Here is a 16,936-nt window from a genome sequence, read left to right as displayed (position 1 = left end):
AGACTCTCATTGGATGCTGCACCCACGGCTGGAGCGCACTCATGAGTTCCGCCTTCCGGCTCCCACAGTGGGTGAAGGGAGAGACGTTATGACGTCTCTTCCATAATGCTGAGCGGGCTAAGGGCCTGATTCAGAGCCGGACGCTATTTGCGCTCGCTCGTTCAGAAAATAGGGGTGGCTATTCAAATGAACCGTTCGCTCTTTGCGGTCTGTTCACGCCTCTATGTCTGAACGAGCGAACAAAACTTGCGGTCGTTTTTTGGAAAAATACGCCCCCTGGCCGCTCGCATCCTACGTCATGTCCGCTATTTATTAGATTAATCGAGTACATCGACCAGGGTATGAACTGCTCGCTATTCTTGTGGTTGGTTTTTGCTACCACAATTTTGCGAGCAGTTCTGGCTATAAAATAACCCAGTGACGTGGTCAATGACGCTGCTGTATTATTTATGCACACCCTTAAAATGCCCATTTTGACCTTTAAGCACGCCTGCGTTCGGATCTCCACTCCCCGTTTTCAAGCACCCCTGTTACCACCCACATACGCCTCATTCTGTCACTCAAAATAGCAGGCATTCGCTATTTAGCGAACAAACGATTTTCGGCGGGCATTCAGGTTAAGTATTGTTTTTTGTTGTTGTCTTTGTATATGGAAGGAGCACTACATAATGGGGACCACTACTGTGGGCACTAAGTAAGGGGCACTACATAATGGGGACCACTTCTGGGGGCATTACATAATGGGGACCACTACTGGGGCACTGCATAGGGGGGACTACTGGGTGCACTGTATAAGAGACACTACTGGGGGTATACAATCGGGAAACCGGCTGCCTTAATACAGACAGCCGGCTTCCCGACTGTCATATCCCGGCGAGGATGAAATGCCGGGCGTCTATATCCAGACGCCTGTCATTTTCCCAAAGGCCGGGAGACAGGCGCCCGGCATCTCGATCGAAGGGATGCTGGGCGCTGCGAGCAGACTTAGGGTTAGGCACCCCCCGGGGGACTTAGGTTTAGGCAGCAGGGAAGGGGGGGTTAGGCACTTGGGGGGCGGCGGTATTTTACCGATTCCCTACTGGGTGCTCTACATAGGGGGGGGGGGGGGGTCTACCACTACTGGGGACACTGCATAAGGGGCACCACTACAGGGGGCATTAAGATGCATATGGAATGAAAATGAATGTTCACAGAGTGATGAGAAATGGTGGTGTGCAATGTTGACTCCACTGTAACAAGATTATTTTGTTCATAAATGTATTCTTTGCATAAAACTCCTGGATTCATGCATTTTCTTTTTTCTTACATTTTTTTTTATTTCTAGGTCACTTTTAGTCACAAATGTGATGGTGCCACAAGATTTTTAATAAGATCCCTTAAAACCAGAAATGTATATAGAGGGCATCAATACCAGTAACTAAAAATTAACCAGCTTATGCGCCTTTTGTAAGGACTATACAGCAAGGAGCTACAATATATACCTGGTTCTAACTTCGTTGTAAAGGCAGATAAACAGCAGCTGTGATGATCTAAATAATGTATAGTCCAACTTAAATAAGCAAAACAAAGCCTGTTACATCGGTTAAACTTCATTTATATTACAAAAGTTCTACAGTTTGAAATGTCTGTTCTTAGCATTAACCATTTGCCTGGCATGGTCGCATGAGATGCAACCACGGTATACGTTCAAGAAGCCGGCGGACACAATGCCAACCGCCAGCTTCCAGACTACTTAATCTGGGCGAGGGTTAAATGACAGGCGTCTAAATCCTGACGTCTGTCATTTTACCGATGCCGGGAGACCGGCGCCCAACATCCTGATCGAAGGGATGCCGGACGCCGACAGCCGCTTGGGGGGAGGGTTAGATTTAGGGCTCCCGGAGGGGGGGACTTAGGGTTAGGCACCGGGAGGTTAGGGAAGGGGGGGTTAGGGTTAGGCACCCCCGGGGAAAGGTTAGGGTTAGGCACCCCCCTGGGGAACTTAGGTTTAGGCACGGGATGGGTTAGGGTTTTCCTCCTCTGTCAGCCATGCGGCCGGCGGTAAATCATACCGAATGCACAACCACGCAATGCTGGGCTTTCCCTGACACAGTCACCCACCCCCTGCTGCTGGCTGCTATCCTTGCAGAACTGTGTAGTCCTGTGAGAAGTGTAACTGGGGAGAGTTTTATAAGGTTAAATAAATAAAATATGAGATATGGTAAGAACTTACCCTTGTTATCTCTATTTCTACGAAGTCCATAGGGTTCCACAGGATACCTTGGGTATAGGTGTGACGTCAGTCATCGGGCACCAAAGAGTTAAGCTTTCAGCCTCCCAGGATGCACTAGGTCCCCCTCCTATACCCCGCCCCCGAGCCAAGGCACCTCAGTTAGTTACCAAGCCATAGGCCGGAGGAGGAGAAGGAAGAGAGAGAAAAAAGATCTGGACACACACAAGAATCACATTCTCACCAGAGGGAGACGGAAAAACCGGTGACCAGAGCAAAGCCCATCTGCAGCACAGGTGCGACAGGGCGGGAGTCCTGTGGAACCCTATGGACGTCGTAGAAATAGAGATAACAAGGGCAAGTTCTTACCATATCTCATATTTTCTACTTCAGGGTCCATAGGGTATCCACAGGATACCTTGGGGATGTCCCAAAGCAGTATCCTTTAAGGGTGGGGACGCTCCTGTGCAGAAAGGAGAATCCGCCGCCCGAAAGAAGCATCCTGAGAGGCGAAGGTGTCAAACCAGTAATACCTCACGAAGGGATGGACAGAGGACCACGTAGCAGCCTTGCAGATCTGGACTGCAGAGGCACCACGTCGAACTGCCCACGAAGGACCCACAGACCTAGTGGAATGAGCCTTCAGAGAAGGAGGAACCGGTAGGCCTTCATGAAGAGAACCGGTAGGCCTTCATGAAGATAAGCTTCAGAAATAGCCATACGGATCCAGGCTGCCAAAGTTTGCTTTGAGGCAGGCCAACCCTTTTTACGGAAGCCATAGAGGACAAACAAAGCGTCCGACTTCCTAAACGAAGAAGTGCGGTCAACATAAGTCCTTAAGGCCCGCACAACATTCAAAGAGGCCTCAGCCACGGAAAGACCCGGTGAGTTAAAGGCCGGAACAACGATTTCCTCGTTAATATGAAACTGGGAAACAACTTTGGGAAGAAACTCGGGCCGAGTGCGGAGCACTGCCCTGCTCCCATGAAAAACCAAGAAAGGGGGTCTACAAGAAAGAGCCCCTAAATCAGAAACACGTCTGGCCGAAGCAATAGCCAGAAGGAAAACAGTCTTAGCTGTTAACCATTTAAGATCCACTGAGCCCAGTGGTTCAAACAGCGGTCCTTGGAGAGCCCTCAGGACCACAGCCAAATCCCAAGGCACCACAGGTGGAACAAAGGGCGGCTGAATGCTGAGAACACCTTGCATAAAGGTGCGCACATCCGGGATTGTAGCAATCCTACGGTGAAACCAGACAGACAGGGCCGAAACCTGTACCTTCAAAGAAGCAAGGCGAAGCCCATGATCTAGTCCCGCTTGTAGGAAGGCGACAATCCGAGACAGACGAAACTCCCGCGGTGCATAACCTCTCGGTCGACACCACTGGAAGAACGTATGCCACACGCGATGGTATATCCTCGCGGAAGACGGTTTCCGAGCTCGCAACATGGTACGCACTACAGAGCTGGAAAACCCCCGGGACCTCAGCATGGCCATCTCAACAGCCACGCCGTCAAAGACAGCCGAGTCAGGTCCGGGTGAAGGCAAGGACCCTGAGACAGAAGGTCCGGTCGTAGCGGCAACCGCAGAGGACTGTCCACGGACAGACCCTGAAGGTCTGAGAACCAGTGCCGTCTGGGCCACGCGGGAGCTATCAACAGGAGCGTCCCTCCTTCCTGTTTGAATTTCCGGATTACCCGTGGAAGAAGGGAGACCGGAGGGAACAGGTATGAGAACCGGAACGTCCACCGGACGGACAGAGCATCCACCAGAGACGCCCCTTCATCTCTTGTGCGAGACCCGTACACCGGCAACTTGTTGTTGTGCCGGGATGCCATGAGGTCGATCTCTGGAAGACCCCATCTGTCCACCAGCAGTTGAAAAACGTCCGGGTGCAGGGACCATTCCCCCGGATGAACGTCCTGATGACTTAGAAAGTCCGCCTCCCAATTTAGCACTCCCGGGATGAAGACCGCTGATATGGCCGGAAGATTGCGCTCCGCCCATACCAGGATCCGAGAGACCTCCACGAGCCGCCCGATTTCGGGTTCCACCTTGTCTGTTTATGTAGGCCACGGTGGTAGCGTTGTCCGACTGGACCTGTACCGGGCGACCCTGGAGAACCCGATGTGCCTGCTGGAGAGCATTGAAGACCGCACAGAGTTCCGAGATATTGATTGGAAGCTCCGCTTCTGTCGGTGTCCACCTGCCCTGGAACAAGTGTGGACCCGAAACTGCTCCCCAGCCCCGAAGACTGGCGTCCGTTGTCAACAGGACCCAATTTGGAACCCAGAACGGACGTCCCCCGCTGAGATGGGTCGTCTGTAACCACCAGGCAAGGGACAGGCGAACCTCCGGGGTGAGCACAATTGTCTGGGACTTCAGAGACTGCGGCAGCCCGTTCCACTTGGACAGAATCTTGTGCTGCAGAGGTCTGGAGTGAAACTGGGCATATTCCACCATGTCGAACACAGACACCATGGAGCCCAGTAACCTCATCGCCGAGTGTAGACACCCGGCGACTGAGCAGACAACTGCGCACCCTCGACTGTAAAGCAGAGATCTTTGCCTCCGTCACGAAGATCCTCTGCTGTTCCGAGTCCAATAAGGCTCCGAGGTGCAGAATCCTCCGAGACGGGATTAGAGTGGACTTCTGCCAGTTGATTATCCAGCCGTGCCGTTGCAGTAGCGCAATGGTCAGACCCAAGTGGCGTAGAAGGAGCTCTGGAGATCCTGCCACCAATAAAAGGTCGTCCAAGTACGGTAACATGCGGACTCCCTGCAGCCGCAGAGAAGCCGCCATGACCGCCATCACCTTGGTGAACACACGCGGTGCTGTCGCCAGGCCAAAAGGTAATGCCCGAAACTGGAAGTGGGCGCTGCGGATTGCAAACCTGAGGAACTGTTGATGGCGCAAAAGAATAGGGACATGCAGGTAAGCGTCCTGTATGTCCAATGATACCATGTAGTTCCCAGGTTCCAGCGCCAGAATGATGGACCGTAGGGTCTCCATCCGAAACTTCGGCACCCGCAAAGACCTGTTGAGAGCTTTGAGGTTGAGGATCGGACGATACGACCCATTGGGTTTCTGTACCAAAAAAAGATTTGAATAGAAACCCTGGCACCTCTGGGAGAATGGAACAGGCACTATAACTCCAGCCTGGAGCATAGTGTGCAATACCTTCCGCAGCTCCATAGCCTTGTTCCGGTCTGATGGTAGACCCGTGGTGAAGAATCGAGCCGGGGGTCTGTGCCGGAAGGAGAGGGCGTACCCGTGGGAGACCACCACGAGAACCCAAGTGTCTGTCGTAGTGACCGACCAACACTGGGCGAACTGCAGCAGGCAGCCTCCCACTTTGGGATCCCCCAAAGGGAGGCCCGGACCGTCAGGCCGCAGGCTTGTCATCTGGCTTGGGGGCCGGACGTCTGGTACTCCATGCCTGCTTCCGAGGCTTGGCCGATTTCTTAGGGCCAGCCTGTCGAGGAAAAGACTGTGGTTTGGGCCTGCCCTGGGCCCTAGATGACCGAAAGGACGATGGTCCAGAACCAGAAGGAGCAGCGGCCGACGAGAGACAAGCCGATTTGGCTGCCGCCAGCGTGGCCACAATCTTATCCAGATCTGGACCGAAGAGAACTTCTCCGGTAAATGCCAACGCCTCCAGACCCCTTTTGGAATCTGCGTCTGCCTTCCAGGATCGCAGCCACAAGGTGCGACGAGCAGCCACCGCTGCTGAAGAAATTCTAGACACCAGAGTACTAATGTCTAAGGCCGCCTCGTTGATATAATTGGCCGAATCACGGAGATTACCTATCAACTCCGCCTGTTCGGCCGGACAGTCGGAATCAAAAGATGCCTCTAATGAATCCGCCCAGCGCTCCATCGCTCTGGCAACCCAGCAAATGGCCATAGCCGGTCGTGCTGCCCCCCCCCCCGCAAAGGAATAAGCGGACTTCAGGCAGATCTCCACCTTGCGGTCCGTAGCATCCTTAAGGGAGGACATGGATGGCATCGGCAATGTGGCACTACGGACAAGACGGGTCACGTGAGAATCCACCTGTGGAGGGGATTCCCACTTTGCAAAATAATTATCCGCGAACGGATTAGCCACCGCCAGGCGCCTCTGCGGCTGGTATCTTTTGCCAGGCTGTTTCCACGCCTCCTCTAAATGGTCCACTAACTGACCTGAAAGAGGAAAGACTGTGGCATCGCCCTTCACATCTTTAAAAAAGGCGTACTTAGATTTAGCCGCTGGGGGAACTTCGTCCTCAATCACCAAGGCTGTGCGGACTGCCCGAATAAGTCCAGGAATATATACCTTGGACTTAGCGTCAGCGTCCTTAGTATGGAGAGGTTCCTGATCGTAAGGATCCAGAATCTCCCCATCATCAGACGTCCCCTCGTCATCCTCATAAGGAGCAGACAGAGACGCCACCGGCCGTTTATGTGGCCGGATCACAGACTCCCCTTGCAACACATCCGACAAGTGCTGTACAGAACTCGTCAGGGAGTTAACCCACGCCGGCTCCTGAGAAACCGGGAGCGGGGAAATAGGGAGACTGTGGGGTACCACCAATTGTCGTGGGAAACCCTGCATGGGTGACAACACCATTGACTGCTGGGACAAACCCATCGGTGTAAACGCGGGTTACGGAGCGAACTGGCCCACTAAGGTTGTAAGCGCCTGAGCGAAACAAGCCCAGGGCGGCTCCTGTACCGGTGCTGTAACCGTAAGAGGCCGCGCCATGGACAAACACTGCCGGCAGAGGCCCTCCGCGCTACCCTCCCCCTCCGCTAACGGTACTTTACACGTAGTACACTGTAGCCGGAGAGGGAAATCACTTTCAGACATGATGGCACCAAGTATGTGACCCCTCTCACCAATTATATATCAAATAGGCGAGAGACCACCCTGCAGCACCGCACCGCAAGGGCTTAGCAGAAAGAACAGGGATAGTAATAAAGCTGACAGTTTAGAAGAAAAGTTACAGGCAGCAGCGCTAGCACAGTCACATACAATGCAAACAAATATCAATTCCTGCACTAACAGCGCTGATCAATCAACTACGCAGACACAGGGCCTGGTAGGACACAGCGCAGCATACACAGACCTGACCCAAATCGGAGGAGAGGTATGCGGGGGGACCCAGACCACGATGCTTCCGTCCAGGCTTCCAGCAGCGTTCACCATGCGTTCAGAGGAAGATGGCCGCCGAGGAGCAGAGGGGAGGCTGGCCTGGGGGAGAAGCGCTGCCACAGGACCAGTCGGCAGCGTGCAGAGAGGGCTGTGTGCAGCGGGGGAGGCGCCGGCTGTGAGACAGGGAAGGCGCGCTCCCCTGGCATGCATTTAACCCCTGGGACACCGCAGCGCTACCGCTCTGCTGCGGTCCGCTGTCCCAGGGGGTAGTGGAAGCGCAGGTTGGTCGCCTGGCTCCACGCTGCAGCCAGTCCCCAGGGAGCCCCCTGCCTGGGGACTCAGGACCATGTGATCAGCGGGGACCCACCGCGGGACCCCGCTGCTTACCTTTGTCTCCCTTGAATCCGGCCATGGTCCGGAACATCTGGGGTCACCGCTAGCTGTGACCCCAGATGCTCACCAGCATCCCCGGATCGGTACCGGCGTTCTGGTACCGGCGGGGGTGTAGGGAAGACAGCATGGACGTCAGGACTGACTGTCCATGCTGTACATCCAGATGTGCAGCCACAGCTGCATAGAAGAAAGCTTCAGGGGCTCTTCTAGCCCCCACTCCGACAGGTGCACCCGACTCCGGCCGGGCACCAAACTAAACTGAGGTGCCTTGGCTCGGGGGCGGGGTATAGAAGGGGGACCTAGTGCATCCTGGGAGGCTGAAAGCTTAACTCTTTGGTGCCCGATGACTGACGTCACACCTATACCCAAGGTATCCTGTGGATACCCTATGGACCCTGAAGTAGAAAAAAAGCATGACGACGGTTTAGGATTAAACCAAATTTTAACTCCCGTTTGATTATTGAACTACTAAGTCCCTGAGTGCCACCTTCATGTGTGTGTATATCAGGGCTGGACAAACTTTTTTTAAAATCTAGGAGCCAGGATGAAAGTGTAGAAGACATTGCAGCACCCCTAAATGAGAGGACGTGGGACAGTGTGGCACTACAGGCCCACTGAGGTTAGCATGCGATCAGTGGGGTGCCTTCATAAGGGTAGGGCGCACTTTAGTATTTTAAAGTTAGGCAGGGCGCACCATCTGAAACAGTAAATTATAATATATATATATATATATACATACATATATATATATACATATACACACACACACATACACAGTCAGGTGCATAAATATTGGGACATTGACAGAATTTTCATATTTTGGCCTCTATTCACCACCACAATGGCTTTGAAATGAAACAAACAAGATGTGCTTTAACTGCAGACTTTCAGATTTAATTTGAGGGTAATTACATCCAAATCAGGTGAACGGTGTAGGAATCACAACGGTTTCTATATGTGCCTCCCACTTTTTAAGGGGCCAAAAGTAATGGGACTATCAACTCAAAAGCTATTTCATGGACAGGTGTGGACTATTCCCTCGTTATTTCATTATCAATTAAGCAGGTAAAAGGTCTGGAGTTGATTCTAGGTGTGACATTTGCATTTGGAATCAGCTGCTGTTGACTCTCAATATGAGATCCAAGGAGCTGTCACTATCAGTGAAGCAAGCCATCATTAGGCTGAAAAATCAAAACAAACCCATCAGAGAGATAGCAAAAACATTAGGTGTGGCCAAATCAACTGTTTGGTGCGTTCTTTCTTTTTAAGAATGTTCCAGAGAGCTCAGCAACACCAAAAGACCCGGAAGACCACGGAAAACAACTGCGGTGGATGACAGAATAATTATTTCCCTGGTGAAGAAAAACCCCTTCACAACAGTTGACCAAATCAAGAACACTCTCCCGGAGGTAGGTGTATATGTGTCAAAGTCAACAAACAAGAGAAGACTTCACAAGAGTGAATATAGAGGGTTCACCACAAGATGTAAACCATTGGTGAGCCTCAAAAACAGGAAGACCAGATTAGAGTTTGCCAAACAACATCTAAAAAATCCATTACAGTTCTGGAACAACATCCTATGGACAGATGAGACAAAGATCAACTTGTACCAGAGTGATGGGAAGAGAAGAGTATGGAGAAGGAAAGGAACTGATCATGATCCAAAACATACCACCTCATCAGTGAAGCATGGTGGTGGTAGTAGTGTGGTGGCGTGGGCATGTATGGCTGCCAATGGAACTGGTTCCCTTGTATTTACGGATGATGTGACTGCTGACAAAAGCAGCAGAATGAATTCTGAAGTATTTCGGGCAATATTATATGCTCATATTCAGTCAAATGCTTCAGAACTCATTGGACGGCGCTTCACAGTGCAGATGGACAATGACCCGAAGCATACTGCAAAAGCAACCAAAGAGTTTTTTAAGGCTAAAAAGTGGAATGTTATGTAATGGCCAAGTCAATCCCCTGACCTGAATCCGATTGAGCATGCATTTCACTTGATGAAGACAAAACTGAAGGGAAAATGCCCCAAGAACAAGCAGGAACTGAAGACATTTGCAGTAGAGGCCTGGCAGAGCATCACCAGGGATGAAACTCAGCGTCTGGTGATGTCTATGCGTTCCAGACTTCAGGCTGTAATTGCCAGCAAAGGATTTGCAACAAAGTATTAAAAAGTGAAAGTTAGATTTAGGATTGTTTAGTTTGTCCCATTACTTTTGGCCCCTTAAAAAGTGTGAGGCACATATAGAAACCGTTGTAATTCCTACACCGTTCACCCGATTTGGATGTAATTACCCTCAAATTAAATCTGAAAGTCTGCAGTTAAAGCACATCTTGCTTGTTTCATTTCAAAGCCATTGTGGTGGTGAATAGAGGCCAAAATATGAAAATTCTGACAATGTCCCAATATTTATGCACCTGACTGTATATGTACACCGTAAAGTCTTTATATTACTGTATAAAGCTGTTTTTTTTTTTTTTTTTTTCAAAGATGTCCCAAAATGTATTTTTTTCCCCTCAAATCATGTAAATATAATAGCTATTTAAACCTTATTCACTATAATTTTATTAATAAATCTGCATATTTGTTTGTAAAATTATACTGAATCAGGTTTAAATAGTTATTTACATGATTTGGTAGGAAGAAAAATATTTGCCAGTTATGTGGGTAAAATGAAAACTTAACAGATCCAATTTGCGATGTAGCATAACTTATATTCAAGAGGAAGCTTTGTTTAAGTAATGAATTAACAATTCAACAGACTCCTGATTAAAGGGCGGCCATACACGGTAAGATTTTTTTATATACGATGTGTACGGTTTCGATCGATAGTAACGAGCGATCGTACACATCGTATCTTGTTTTGGTGTACATACGATGGCGATGCGCGTCCCGCCAGTCGTATAATTGGATCGCCTCTCGTACTGGAAAAACCGTACGAGGGCGACCTATCTTACCACGATGTGACAAACATCGTATCACTTTTGGCAGGTAAAACGATCCGATGTCTGAATACGAGGTGTATAAAAATCACTAGCCACTCCCCTCCTCCATTTTGTCATGAGAGACGGCGTTCCGAGCAGCAGCATCGCGTGTGTGTTGAAGTGAGCAGATTCATCGTAATGGTTATGTGCACAACCGATCTCTCGTTTACGATTTGTAATCATGAAACGAAGCATCAGATCGTATGAAATATCATACACCTTTTTAAACACATCGTACGTAAATTTCAAGGGAAATCTTATCAGACATATTGTACTTGCACCGTGTATTACCTGCTTAAAGGTCTAGTAACCTCAGAAGATATGAGAGCATTCAGAATGCTGTGTGTGTGGCTGGATATCTCCGTCCATGAAATGGGTGTTTCGAGCCAGCCTCCTCGCTAACACACAGAAAGATCCAACTCGTGGGAGTGTCATCGGCTTCCGTGCTAGTTTGAGGTGTGCCTACGGAGATGGGATGCCTGTTTCTAGCAGATCTTTTTCACCCAGCAAGGGATAGATGTAAGTGCTTAAACTAATGTTGACGGGTGTGGACTGAATAACAGTTGGCGGGTCGACAATAAACATGAAAAAGGGCAGATACTCGCATTAACACAAGGTAGTAAGCAACTTTGGGGTCTATTTACTAAGCCTTGGATGGAGATAAAGTGAACGGAGAAAGTCAGTTCCTAACTGCCAATGCACAGGCTGTGTTTGAAAAATGACAGTTAAGAGTTGGTTGGTTAATACTTTCTCGCCATCCAAGGCTTAGTAAATAGTCCCCTTTGTTTGTGGAATGAATGTTGGTGCCAGACAGAGTGATTTGATCATCTCAGAAACTGCTGATTTCCTGGGATTTAAGCACAACAATCTCTACAGTTTTACTGGGAATGGTGCACAAAACAGAGAAATATCCACTGAGCAGCAAAACAGTGGGCAAAAATACCTAGTTAATGAGAAGTCATATTAGAATGGCCAGACTTTCAAGCTGAAAAGATGGTAACAATAACTCATTACTATACGTTACAATGTTACGCAGAAGAGCATCTCAGAATACCCAGCATGTTGAATATTGAAGTGAATAGGCTACAGCAGGAGAAAACCACATCTGGTTCTATACCAGTCAGTTAAGAACAGAAAACTGAGGCTAAGATGGGCACGGGTGCCTCGAAACTGGGCAGTTGCGAAGACTGAAAAAAACACTGCGATTTCTGCTGCAACAAGAGTCAGAATTTGGAGTAAGCAACCCGGGGGGGTGCCTAACCCTAACCTCCCCCCAGGGGTGCCTAACCCTAATCCACCTCCCTAGCCTAACCCTAACCTCCCGTGGGGGTGCCTAACCCTAAGACCCCCGGGAGCCCTAAAACTAACCCTCCCCCCCGCGGCTGTCCGCTCCCGGCATCCCTTCGATCGGGATGCCGGTCTCCCGGCGTCGGTGAAATGAGCAGCGTCTACATGTAGATGACGGTCATTTCACCCTCGCCCGGATATGACAGTCGGGAAGCTGGCTGTCAGGATAATGTCAGCCGGCTTCCCGATTGCATCCCGTACTCTACAGCTAGGTAACCAGGCCTGCTTGTAGATTTCACATTGGGACAACACTAGGACTTACGGCCACAATGCAGAAGCACTAATTTTGACTTCCAACCAGGCAGAACTGTTCCTAGACATGTAGACCGCCTACTAGAAAATACCCCTGGCTGTCCTAGGTCCCTCTGTAGCACTTCTGTCCAAACTACATGTATTCAACGCCTTTAACTCGAGGGGGGGGGGGGGGAGGAGAATCCATAGCATTATGGAATTCTTAGGGATATATTTATTAACCCTAATGCCAACTGGATAGGAACAATAATTTTAAAAAAATAACAAGCATGTTTTCGTATTTAATATTATTGTCTCTTTAAATCCAGTCAATACCAAAGTCTCAATGGCTTTGAAAAGTGTAGTACAGGTTGAGTCTCCCATATCCAAATATTCCGAAATACGGAATATTCCGAAATACGGAATAATTTTGGCACGACTGAGGTAATGAAACCTTTGATTTTTGATGGTACAATGTACACAAACTTTGTCTAAGGCACAAATTATTCAAAATATTGTATACAATTACCTTCAGGCTGTGTGTATAAGGTGTATATGAAACGTAATGAATTTCATGTATGTACACAAACTTTGCTTGAGCCACAAAAAGATTGAAAATATTGTATAAAATGACCTGCAGGCTGTGTGTATAAGGTGTATATAACACACAAATGCATTCTGTGTGCATATTTGGGTCCCATTCCCAAGATATTTCATTATGACATGCAAATATTCCAAAATACGGAATATTCCGTTATCCAAAATACCCCTGGTCCCAAGCATTTTGGATATGGGAGACTCAACCTGTATAGTAAATTTACCGCTTACGGCGAGTACACAATTCGACTAATTATATATTGCAAGTGCATCGGCGGGTGTGTACACCCAATAAGTCTGTTAACGTCGTTCACAGACATATCAGGTCAGCCCTGCAGCACAGCCGTTGCAAATATAACTGAAAGATATAACAGTGCATCTGCAGACGGCCGACCCGTACGCTGGCCGCAAGACCTGCCGACACTGACATCACACAACTAGACGTGCAAATTAAAATGCCCACCTAGTTGTGATGTCAGGCCAGACATATCAGGCAGCCAATTGGTGTGTATAGTTTGCAAATCGGCCGCTCGGACAGCGGATCAGTCTTCTGAAAAGATCAGTCGTTCAAGTATGTACCCAGCATTAGTCTACTGCGAGAGACATGACTGCAGTGAGACTAAGCTAACAGTCTAGATTAGGAGTGGGCAACACTCTAGATTAGGAGTGCCCACCCCTGGTCTAGATATAGCCATGTAGCTGGTCCTTCTCGCTGTTGCTGCATAGCCGACCGAGGATTCACCCCACATGTGTGTACTTTTTCTCTTACAATTTGCCGTCTCCTAACTTGGTGCTGGCCTCTCTCTTAGAGAAATTTGTTGTACAGTGCAATATTACATTGAACAGTAAATATAGTTTATTTATCTCACGAAGGTGCTTCAACCATGAGTGTGGAACAGAGAAACAGTGTTTCCCTAATAACCACTAAAGGATCCCCTCTTTTTTTTTTTTTTTTAAACAAACTATTTAATTTACCCTAGGTTATTTTACTTGTTAAAGATGGGAAAATTGGAGCAGAAAGACTCCCATAGATATATGGGTCATGTTGGAAGGTAAGCAATGCTTATAAAGTCCATGTAGTGTATAAGAAAAGGCAGCAGAGACATTATCATAAACAGATCATTCAACATCAGCCAATTGTGTATGAACATAAAACAATATGAAATTATTTTGCAACAGAATTCACATTTTACTAATAAATAGCTGGTGCCCATACGATCAGCGAAGTAAAGGCTTCTAATTTACTGGGACAAATTACACACAATTAGCGCGCCAATACAGTTTCACCTATCAGCTACCACTCACATAGGACATCTCAACTCCCACAGACTCCAATTCATCCTGCAAAAATTCCTGGATCTGCCATTAAACTACCAGACGGATCCAGGTCACAGGAACTAACTGAACCACTCCTGATAACCATTAAGCTTCCAGAGCAGCCTGGCATATGGACTCTTCCGTTTTGCCTGCAAAGAGAATATTGTTCAGACCAAAAAAAAAAAAAAAAGTAATAATATTAATAAAAGATGGGTCAATCTAACCGGTGACCTGGACCCTGTCTGCAGCAGTTTACTACCCTCAGCAAGCATAATACAGAGCATACTGTGTTGCAGAAATGAGACATGCAATTAAAAATAATAATGCAAATATATCTGTGTATACGTTGCAGGACTTGTCATTATCATGTATTAATGTTGTGTGCAGCAGTCTGAGCATACAAGCCCTAGAGGGACAAAAATCATAAGCTCATTATTACATATAAAATGGAGGGTAGTAGCCCTACAGACACAATGCTGGATGTCATACTGATATATAGGATTACAGTGGAATAAAGGGCTCTATTTTCCAGCTCATGGTCCATCTAGGGAGGCATAAAATATAGAATATTAGGGTATAAGGACACCCTGGCTGGCCAGGGACCCTCCCACTACACCGAGGCTACCACCCCGGCCGCAGCCCTGGGGAAAGAGAGATACAATGGGGTACGTACCGGGCTCACTCTCGGGGATCCGGGCCTGGAAGTCTGCTCCCACCCTCATGCCTACATCTGCAAAGGAAAACAGGAGACGGCTATAGCGGAGCAGGCCGGCCAGACCCGGCCACACACTCACACTCAGGCGGGAGAGGGGGGGACGGGGGAGGCTCATTCACTCAGTCCGAGGCTACCACCGTGCTCGTCGTCGCTGCCGCTCTCCTCCGAGCAGAGTCCGTTGGAGGCGCTGGACGGGCTCTTGGTGCCGTTGGAGCGGCTCTTAGTCAGGAAGTCGGTGCTTCTCTCCATCATGCCCGGCATGGCGGCTCCCGGGGTGGTCGTCGGGGACTCGTTAGTGGTGGTAGAGAGAGGATAGTCCGGGGCTGCTAGCAGCGCACTCACACGCAGCCTCAGCACTCCATCAGGCGAGGGGTATGTATCACTGCGCCGGCCGAGCGGGTCCTGCCTACACCTCTCGAGCGACGCAGGGTGATCGGAGGGGGAAGTGAGGTTACGCGAGGCGGCGAGCAGTGGCCGTGTGACAGGCAGCGGAGCTCGCCGTGCCCGGGCGTTCGGGTTCCACGGTCGCTGAACTCTTTGACCTGGTGGAAGCGGCCGCCGTGAGGTGTCCTGGTGCGGTGTGACACGGCTGCGAGTGACGTGCCAGCGGTGCTACTGCTGAGAGAGGGGAGCCTGCCGGTCGGGCACTGCTGCTGCTGGGAGAGGGAAGCCTGCCGGGCACTGCTGCTGGGCTAATCTATTTTTGTTTATTATTCTCTATCTCATTATTATAGCTCTCTGGTTATATTGTTATTAGTTAGCAACCCGTCAAAATGACGTGACGTTGTCGTGGACACGACAAGTCCCATTTGAGCGCTCAAACAGGTCACTTTTTGGTCATGTCTGCTCGCCAGCTCTACGGGTTGTAAGTAGAAATGGCAGCACCAGCCGCCTTGCGCGCCCGTACTTAGCAACAATTCAGTTGCTTTGTTGGGTGCCATTTAGTGTCCGCTAGTGCGCAACATACTTGAAATCCCCCCCTCCCCCCTTAGAGGTGAGGAGCAGCGTTCGCCTTTTATGTATATATAATTATATATTGTACATATGGCTGGCATCAGAATCGAGGGGTCCAGTACAGATGTAACAGACATGGCCCCCTCATCTTCTTGCCTGTTGGATTAAGAGGTCCAACGAGCCCTTATTATTCATATATTATAGATAGCTATAGGGCCATCGAGATATGCCGCGGGCCTGGGTGATACTAATAGCACGGACACAGCCCCGTAACAGGGCTACTGTGTGCCCTGTGCCACTGCTGCTCCTGATTGCATATCGTCGTAAACCTGCACCCCAGATTACATGGCCGGAGTTTCTGAAAAAAATCAATGAAAAATACTATATGATGGGGAGCACTTGTCACCATCAACAGCTGGCTTGGACTCATTGAAGAGGCCTGGGTAATTAATACCAACCCCCCTCTCTCGTTGCCTGTGTATATCTATATATCTTCTTCAGGGTCCAGAGGCTCCACAGGGAGACCTTGGGGTGGAGGAGATGGGAATCAATCCACGCAGTTAAAGCTTTCAGCTCCCAGGGTGCACTCTCCCTATACCCCGAGCCAGAGGCACCTCAGTTTTGTTGGTGCCCAGCTGGAGTCAGGTCACTATTTTGCAAGGGGGCTGTTTATGCATCCCCTAAAGCATTTTCTTTATGTTAATTTTGCAAAGAATAGAGCACGCAGCAGCAGACTGTCCGTGGGACATCTGCGATGCTTCTCCGTCACCCCTCCGGTGCAACGCTAGTACTGATCTGGGGATCTCGGCGGGCGTTCCGGGGGTCAGCGCTAGCCAGCGCCCCCCAGAGAGGACCCAGACTGCATTTGGACATCAGGGGACAGGTCAGAAGGGTCACCGCGAGCGCGTTATGGCAGTCGATACCTCCGGTCTCAGGACAGACCAGAGGTGGCTGAGTGTGGACGCAGGCTCCAGCCATCACGCTCCACTGGACCACCAGAGACAATTTGGTGCTGGAAACCAGCATCCCAGGGGTTAATAATCAGCCAGG

The 16,936-nt window shown here is 49.4% G+C and overlaps 1 protein-coding gene across 4 annotated transcripts in view; it reads right to left on the bottom strand.

Annotated features, from left to right (window-relative positions):
- The window catches only part of RCOR3 (REST corepressor 3), an 83,905-nt gene extending 68,396 nt beyond the window's left edge, over positions 1 to 15,509 (bottom strand). For 2 of the 4 annotated variants that reach the window (XM_088477304.1, XM_088477302.1), the window contains exons 1-2: positions 15,067 to 15,509; positions 14,891 to 14,947 (exon numbers count right to left, since the gene is read on the bottom strand). In XM_088477304.1, the coding sequence (XP_088333430.1) occupies positions 14,891 to 14,947; positions 15,067 to 15,193 (184 nt within the window). In that variant the 5' untranslated portion in view covers positions 15,194 to 15,509. Of the gene's footprint in view, positions 1 to 14,205; positions 14,301 to 14,890; positions 14,948 to 15,066 lie in introns of those variants that run through there. The other 2 variants (XM_088477303.1, XM_088477305.1) reach the window with 2 other exon arrangements.
- Between the last annotated feature and the right edge of the window lie 1,427 nt (positions 15,510 to 16,936).

Source organism: Taudactylus pleione, unplaced genomic scaffold (assembly GCF_031769625.1).
Source record: "Taudactylus pleione unplaced genomic scaffold, aTauple2 ptg000201l, whole genome shotgun sequence".
In the NCBI taxonomy this organism is placed as follows: domain Eukaryota; kingdom Metazoa; phylum Chordata; class Amphibia; order Anura; family Myobatrachidae; genus Taudactylus; species Taudactylus pleione.
The sequence above is the reverse complement of the archived record's forward strand: the minus strand, read 5'-3'. Positions and strand labels throughout refer to the sequence as shown.